At 34.2% G+C, this 8354-nt stretch overlaps 1 protein-coding gene across 1 annotated transcript in view; it reads right to left on the bottom strand.

Moving 5' to 3' along the window:
* Nucleotides 1–1052: 1052 nt before the first annotated feature.
* ADAM2 (ADAM metallopeptidase domain 2) overlaps nucleotides 1053–8354 on the bottom strand; it is a 78848-nt gene continuing 71546 nt past the window's right edge. The window contains exons 18-19 of the mRNA XM_006765640.1: nucleotides 2217–2376; nucleotides 1053–1116 (exon numbers count right to left, since the gene is read on the bottom strand). Of these exons, the coding sequence (XP_006765703.1) occupies nucleotides 1053–1116; nucleotides 2217–2376 (224 nt within the window). The remainder of the gene's footprint in view (nucleotides 1117–2216; nucleotides 2377–8354) is intronic.

The following is an 8354-nucleotide window of genomic DNA, read 5'->3' as shown; positions in this document are numbered from 1 at the left end:
TATAATGGAAACTTTGTTGCTTTCAGTGGAGCTCAGAGCTGGACCGTGGCAGGCAGGGAATGTTGGCTTCCTCCATCACTGAAGCAAGCAAACCTCCTGTTCACTTCAATCTGCCTGGCTGCCGGCCATCATCTTGGTTGGCAGTTAATTTGCATATCGCCCTGATTAGCCAATGGGAAGGGTAGCGAAGTTATGGCTAATTACCATGTTTCTCTTTTATTAGATAGGATTCTTCTTCGTGCCTACTAAATCTTTCAATGTTAAATTATATCAAGTTTTCTTTTGACTGGCTATGGACCATCATAACAACATAACTACATAACTGCAATAAAAAATGTAGCAGTGGCCTTTAATTATGGCATTGCATTTATTATATTGTAACCTTTCCTCATTTCATGCCTGTTGATTAAGTTAGTTTCTACTGACTAACAGAATTAGCATTAGATAACTTTTAAAATGTGTATTCTAAAAACTCATCTGTAGAATTAAATATATAAATGCTATATGATATATAAACAATACAATATAACATAAATTACATATGAGAATTCTATTTTTTCTTGTCAGGTCAAAACAGTAGAATGCAGGTTTTGAATCTGAGGCAATCAGAAAATACATGTACTTTTTCTTTTCCATTTTTCCTGTTCATCAAAGATAATTGCTCTGAAAAAATAAAGGGGAAAAGTCACCTGTGTGTCCAATAAAATTAAAAATTCTGGTTAATTCAACAAATAGTATAAGGGTAACCTCATTATAGAGTTCTATAATGTAATTTATTTTAACCAATATTTGAATACATAAATGCTAAAGCATTAAATTATTTAAAAATATTAAAAGATAACACTGCAAGAAATTTTAAATGATGAATTGAATACAATTTATGCTTACTAATCCGTGATGCAGCCTACACCATTGAAAAATATTCCCCAATTTGTCATTATATGCATCTATATGACTACCACCATTTCATATATATTTGTATTATTTACATTTATCTAACACATTAAATTTTCTCTGTCTCTTCATCTCATCCTTAAAATATTTTATACTCACTATGATATTATGGAGTCTCTGTTTTCCAGGCTACTCTTGGATTCACTCTCACTTTCAAGTTCCCTATACATTTAAAAACAAATATAATCACTTAAAATTATATTTTCTTTGAAAATTACAGTACAAAACTCTGCACTATCTGTCTGTACTGAAACAGTTTTGAATTCCTTTCTGAGATCTGAGACGACTTTAACACTGAAATAATCTCTCACTGGTAATTAAGACTAAATGAGAAAAAAAAGCACAGTAATATAAGTTTACCTGAAAATGAACTTAGATAATTTTTACATTTATAACACTATTAGCTAAATAACTTTAAACTTTTTTATCATTTATCTTCTGCCCTGTTTCTTTTATTTATTTATTTAATTTTTTTCAATTGCAGCTTACTTTCAATATTATTTTGTATTCGTTTCAGGTATACAGCCTAGCAGTTAGACAATCATATATTTTACAGTGCTCCCACAATATTCCCAGTACCCACCTGGAACCATACATACACAGTTATTACAATATTATTGGCTATTTTCCCCATGCTATACTTTACATTCCCATGACTATTTTGTATCTACCAATTGTACTTCTTAATCTGTTCACCTTTTTCACCTAGCCCCCAACCTCTATTCCTCTGGCAACCATCGGTCTGTTCTCTTTATGAGTGTCTTTCAATTTTGATTATTTACTTATTTTGTTCTTTAGATATCACATATTGGTGAAATTTATATGGTATTCATCTTTCTCTGACTGACATATTTCACTAACTACTCTCCTAGATTTCTCTGCTACCTTTTAATAAAATAATGTATGCAAAATTCCTTGAAATATCTAAATATCAAAAATAAAGTAGTAATGTTCAATACATAGTTAATAATTAAGATAAAATAATAAAAAGAGGTAAACAAACATTAACTAGAAGTAATTTTGACTTATTTTACCCCTAACAGAGTCCAAGTTGTTATAAGATTAAAATTTTTGACATTTAAAAAATTATGCTCATTATTCATTATATTAATCCTTAATATATTAGGAAGTATTAAATTTCCATATAAAGATTAAATATGAATTATTACTTGTAACTTTTTCATAATGTTATTTATTAATAAGTTACTATGAATATTAACAAGTTATAAAAATAATAAATCTTAGATATAAAATCAATATACTCATCGCTTGTATAGTCCTCAGTTTTCCATTTCTTTCTTTGTAAATAAACTTTTACCAGGGTTATTATCATTATACTGAGAACAACACAAAAAGGAATGAGTAGGAAAAATGGCCATCTCGTAGGTTTGGAAGGATAAACATTCTCAACATAGTGTCTTTCTAGGAAAGAAAACAATGATTTAAAAGTAATTATGAGGAATATAGCAAAGACATGTTTGTTTTTCAATAGAACTATTAGAATAAACTTTTAGCTACTTAACAATTTTATAATTAATATTTTAATGAAGTAGATAAGTTGACAGTTTCAGTGCCCAAGGAGATTTCTAATTCTGACAATAATAGTTCTATCCCTTGCTTTTGATTGAGCATCTTCTATCCATGTACTCTGTTTAGAACTGTTTGCTAATATAGATGAAAAGAATGAAAGTGTGATCTTTGTATAAGTGAGTTTTTCTCAATTTCTATTTTTAGTAAGAAGTAATGTATAATTAAGAAAATTTTAGTAAAGTCCAAATTTTCTATTATTGCATTATATACATTTTTATATTTTATATATGAAATTATTTTATATCCCAAGATCATATAATTTTTTTTCTGTTTCTTTCAAGAAGATTTATACTTTCAGCTTCTTTCTTTAGATTTATTCCATATCAATTGTTAATTGACTTGAGATTTTTTTAGGTTGTTTGGGCTTATGTTGGTATCCAGTTGTAATAGTACAATGTTTTGAAATGACTTTCCTTACACATTAAACTATCTTTGTACTTTTTTTGAAAAAATAATTAACCTTATATTAATGGGTAAATTTATAGCCTACCTACCTACCTATCTATCTATCTATCTATCTATCTATCTATCTATCTATCTAAAACCATAATATGCAAATTGACTGGACAGAGGAATGACTAGCCAACTATGATGTCCACTGACCACCAGGGGGCAAACGCTCAATGCAGGAGCTGCCCCTTGCCCACAGGCCCAGACCGCTTGATGGAGAACCGGGAACCAAGGGTGGGTGGTGGCAGACATAGGAGGCACGGGGCCCTGATTGCCCCGCCAGTTGCCCCACACACAGAGGTGGTGGGGGGAGGGGTTAGCTAACAAGCAGGAACAGCTAACCTCTCGGTCCTTCCCCCCAGCCAGTAGGATCCAATCGCCAATGGGGAACTGAGAACCAGGGGTGGGTGGCGGCGGATGTGGGCTGATTGCCCTGCCGGTTGTCCCACACACAGAGGGTGACCAGCAGCAGCAGCAGCAGTGGGGGGTGGGGAAGGGTGGGGAAGGTGGGCCTGGCAGCTGGAGAAGATTGGCCCTGATCGCAGGCCAGACCTAGGGACCCTACCTGTGCATGAATTTCATGCGCCAAGCCTCTAGTTTCATTATATTGATCTACTTGCATATTTATCCTATACAAATGCCACACTGTCTTGATTAATTTAACTATAAACTAAATTTATACTATACTAAATTCAATATAAGGCAATGAGACAAATAGACTAAATAGTCCTTCACTGTCATTCTTTTTCAGAGTTGTTTGATTATTCTAAGTGCTCTTTTGTTTATTATAGAATCAAATTATTAACATATAAAAACAAAGCAATCTACAGATTCAATGCAATCCCGATTAAATACCAAGAGCATATTTCAAAGATCTAGAACAAACTCTCCAAAAATTCATATGGAATAACAAAAGACCCCGAATAGCCACAGCAATCCTGAGAAAGAACAAAGTAGGAGGGATCACAATACCAGATATCAAGCTATATTACAAAGCCACTGTTCTTAAAACAGCTTGGTACTAGCACAAGAACAGACATATAGATCGATGGAATAGAATAAAAGGTCCCAGAAATCGACACAAGCCATTATGCTCAATTAATATTTGACAAAGGAGGCAAGAGCATACAATGGAGTCAAGATAGCCTCTTCAATAAATGGTGCTGGGAAATTTGGTCAGATAAATGCAAATAAATGAAAGTAGATCACCAACTTACACCATACACAAAAGCAAACTCAAAATAGATAAAGGACTTAAATGTAAGACTGGAAACCATAAAAATCCTACAAGACTCCATAGGCAGAAAAATAGCAGACATATGTCGTAGCAATATCTTTACCAACACAGCTCCTAGGGCAATGGAGATTAAGAAGAAAATAAACAAATAGGACTACATCCAAGTTAAAAGCTTCTGCACAGCAAAAGAAATGGTTAACAAAACAAGAAAGCCCACTGCATGAGAGAACATATTTGCCAACGTTATTTCCGATAAGGGTTTGATCTTCAAAATTTACCGAGAACTCATACAACTTAACCAAAGGAACATAAACGATCAAATCAAAAAATGGGCAAAGGTTCTAAATAGACACTTTTCAATAGAAGACATAGAGAAGGCCCAGAGGTATATGAAAACATGCTCAAAGTCACTAATTATCAGAGAGATGCAAATCAAAACAACAATGAGATACCATCTCACACCTGTCAGAATGGCTATCATCAAGAATCAACAAATGACAAGTGCTGGCAAGGATGTGGAGAAAAGGGAACCCTAATACACTGCTGGTGGGAATGCAGACTGGTGCAGCCATTATGGAAACAGTATGGAGTTCCCTCAAAAAGTTAAAAATGGAACACTTTTACCATTTGCAACAGCATGGATGGAACTGGAGAGCATTATGCTAAGTGAAATAAGCCATTTAGAGAAAGGTAAATATCACATGATCTCATTCATATATGGGATATAATCAATATAATTTGATGAACAAGAATAGATCCAGAGACAAATGGTCGGGGAGTGGGGGGTTTAGAGAGCAACCCAAGGACATGTATGCATGCATATTAGCATAACCAATAGACACAGGCACTGGGGCGGTGGGGACTTGCCCAAGGTGGGAATGACTGGGGGGAGGGGTTAATTGGGGAAAAGAAGACATATATAAAACTTTAGACAATAAAAATCCACACAAATAAAAGACAAAGATACTAATTGACTGTACCTCTGCTAAGCCCAAGCCATGCCCACCAGCCAATCAGAGCAACTATATGCAAATTAACCCAACCAAGATGGCAGCTGGCAGCCACGGAGCTGGAGCAAGCCGAGGCTTGGTTGCCCCCGCAATAGACACAGCCAAGCTTCCTGTGTGCCCTGGCCGGCTGTGGCCTCCATATAAGGCAACAAAGTTACAATTATAGAAGCTAAATAAATCCCAGATACATGCTTCCAGCTAGCCTCCACTGGGAGCTTGGGTGCCTGGGGGCCGTGGCCAGCAAACATCCATCAGCCCCTCACCCAGGCTGGCCAGGCACCCTAGCGGGACCGCCACCCTGATCCGGGACACCCTTCAGGGTAAACCAGCCGGCCCCCTCCCATGTGCCAGGCCTCTGTCCTATATAATAAAAGGGTAATATGCAAATTGACCCTAACAGCAGAATGACTTGGAATCACTGGTCACTATGACACACACTGACCACCACGGGGCAGATGCTCAATGCAGGAGCTGCCCTCTGGTGGTTTGTGTTCTCCCACAGGGGGAGATCTGCTCAGCCACAAGCCAAGCTGATGGCTGCCAGCACAGCGGTGGTGGGGGGAGCCTCTCCTGCCTCCTCAGTAGCGCTAAGGATGTCCGAGTGCAGCTTAGGCCTGTTCCCACTGGCAAGTGGACATTCCCTGAGGGCTCCTGGGCTGCCAGAGGGATGTCTGACTGCCAGCTTAGGCCCAATCCCCGGGGAGTGGGCCTAAGACAGCATGTGGTCATCAACTGAGGGGTCCCAGACTGAGAGAGGGAATAGGCTGGGTTGAGGAACCCTCCTGAGTGCACAAATTTTTGTGCACCGAGCCTCTAGTAATAATAATAAAAATATAAATAGTAAACTTATTTAAAAACCAAAAAACATAAAATGCATCAAGCTTTTATGCTTTTTTAAATCTATAGATTTAATTTGCTGAGAATTTAAATTTTAGTAATAATAAGCCTTGCAATAGATTAATATGGCACATTTCTTCATTTATTCATGTGTTTAACATTTATCTACATTTTGTTTTAGTTCAGTGCTAAGGTCTTGCATATTATTTGTTAAATTCATACCTAACATTTTTTATTTTTATGGTATTGTAAATGGTTGGTTTTCCTTTACTACTACTATTATATAATAATAATAATGATTTCTGAACATTTCTTTTTGGACTTTCAGAAAATATTATTTCTGGAAGAGTTTTTGTAGACTCTTCAGGACTTTCTTTGTAATTACCCATATCATCTGCAGTCTTATTTAATTCTTTCCAATCTTCATGCTCCTAATTTCTTGTTATTTTGCAATGTATTTCACTGGCTAGAGCTTATGGTGAAATGTTGAATAGACATAGTAATAGCAGACTTTATTCTCTTGTTAATATTTTGGGAAAAATAGTATATATATTTCATTATAAAATATATTAACTATGTAGTTTTGCTGCTGCTTTTTTATCAGATTGATGAAGTTTACTTATATTAGTAGTTTACTGGTTTTTTTTTTAAATAATCATGACTAGGTGATGAATTTTTGTCAAATGAATTTTCTGCATGAAATAAAAAAATAATATACTTTAAAAATTTTTGTTGATTTAGAGAACTGTACTGATTGACTTTCAAATGATAAAACAGTCCTGTGTCCCTAAAATAAACCCCAGATAGTCTGGATTGTTATCTTTTCAATATAGATAACTATATATCACAAGGAAATATTTTCTTAAGAATGTTTATATCTATGTTCATGAAATAAATTATTCTGTAATTTTTTAAACTTCGTCTGGATTTGGCACCAGGGTTATGTTTACCTCATGCAATGACATGCTAAGATTTCTCCAACCTAGCTATTTTAAATAGTATTTCTTCCTTGAAAATACTTAGTGGAATTAATCTGTATGTTTTCCATTTAGACTTGTATTTTTTAAATTTGTGTTGGTGGTGATTTTTAAAAATCATAAGCCTACAGATCTAAAAAGTTTTGATTTCAGGTTTCTTGGTACTACCCTTTTATTTATAAGTATTTCCATTAGAAATAGCTCCTTTCATATCTGAGTAGCTTCTTTCCTGTAACTGATTGGACTCAAAGAGCATACATGCTATTCAGATCATTTTCAGTCTGAACTGATATAATTTCTCTTAAAATGTGTGAATATTTTGTGTATCAAATAAAAATACACCCTGGGAAGCAGTTGAGTATTTTCTCCCCAGCCTATGTTGTCAATTTGGCTCTAATAAATACATATAAAAAACTTATATAAGAATGCAAGATAATAATAATAATAATAATAATAATAATAATAATAATTCCCTATTAAATAAAGGCCATACCCACAAATCTTTTTGAGATAAGCATTTTTCTATATTGGGCTGGTGAGGCTGCCATGGAATAACATATTTAAGTAGCCTTTTTATTTGAGAGTTTTGTAAGGCATTCCAATACAATACTTAGAAGGATTTTGTTTAGATAAAGATATCTAAGAGGCATCACTTCAAGTTTTACTGAGATTGTCACAGAAGGGTTTTTACATTCATGTGCTTGTGTTAATTTTATTTCAGAACAAATTTTATTGCTTAATATCTCAAATTTGGCTGTTAGACATTTTTTACTTTAAGAATATTTTTCTAGAACATATAGGAATAATTATTTTCTTTTGCAAACCAAAAAAATAAATAAATAAATAACTGCTTTACCTTTGCTCTACATTTTCCTTAAAAATTGATTATTACCATCTTCTTATATTTAATCATAGTTAATGTAAGTTACCTACCTGCAAATCTTTACAATCTACCTAGTAATCTTGAAAATCAGAAATATGAATTATATTTTCCACCTTACCACAGGCAGTAATGATGCCAAGTAACTTATTAATTCTTAATAAAACTAAATTTTCCAACTTATAATATTATTTTGAATTGCTCACCAGCTGTCTTCTGGGGACAATTTTATCATATACTGATAGTTTTCAATAGTTTCCTACAGTTCTTTCTACCACACATCATCCAATGCCAAAGCTAATGCCACATATATTTAGATACTTGTTATATAAGTACACCTTCTGGTATCAAATTATTTTCATTTATGTATGAGAAAGACATATAGATGTGATAGATATATGATGATAGCTAGCTAGATA

The sequence above is a fragment of the Myotis davidii genome, unplaced genomic scaffold (genome assembly GCF_000327345.1).
Source record: "Myotis davidii unplaced genomic scaffold, ASM32734v1 scaffold93, whole genome shotgun sequence".
NCBI lineage: Eukaryota > Metazoa > Chordata > Mammalia > Chiroptera > Vespertilionidae > Myotis > Myotis davidii.
Note: the sequence above shows the minus strand (reverse complement) of the source record. Positions and strands in the feature narration are given on the sequence as shown.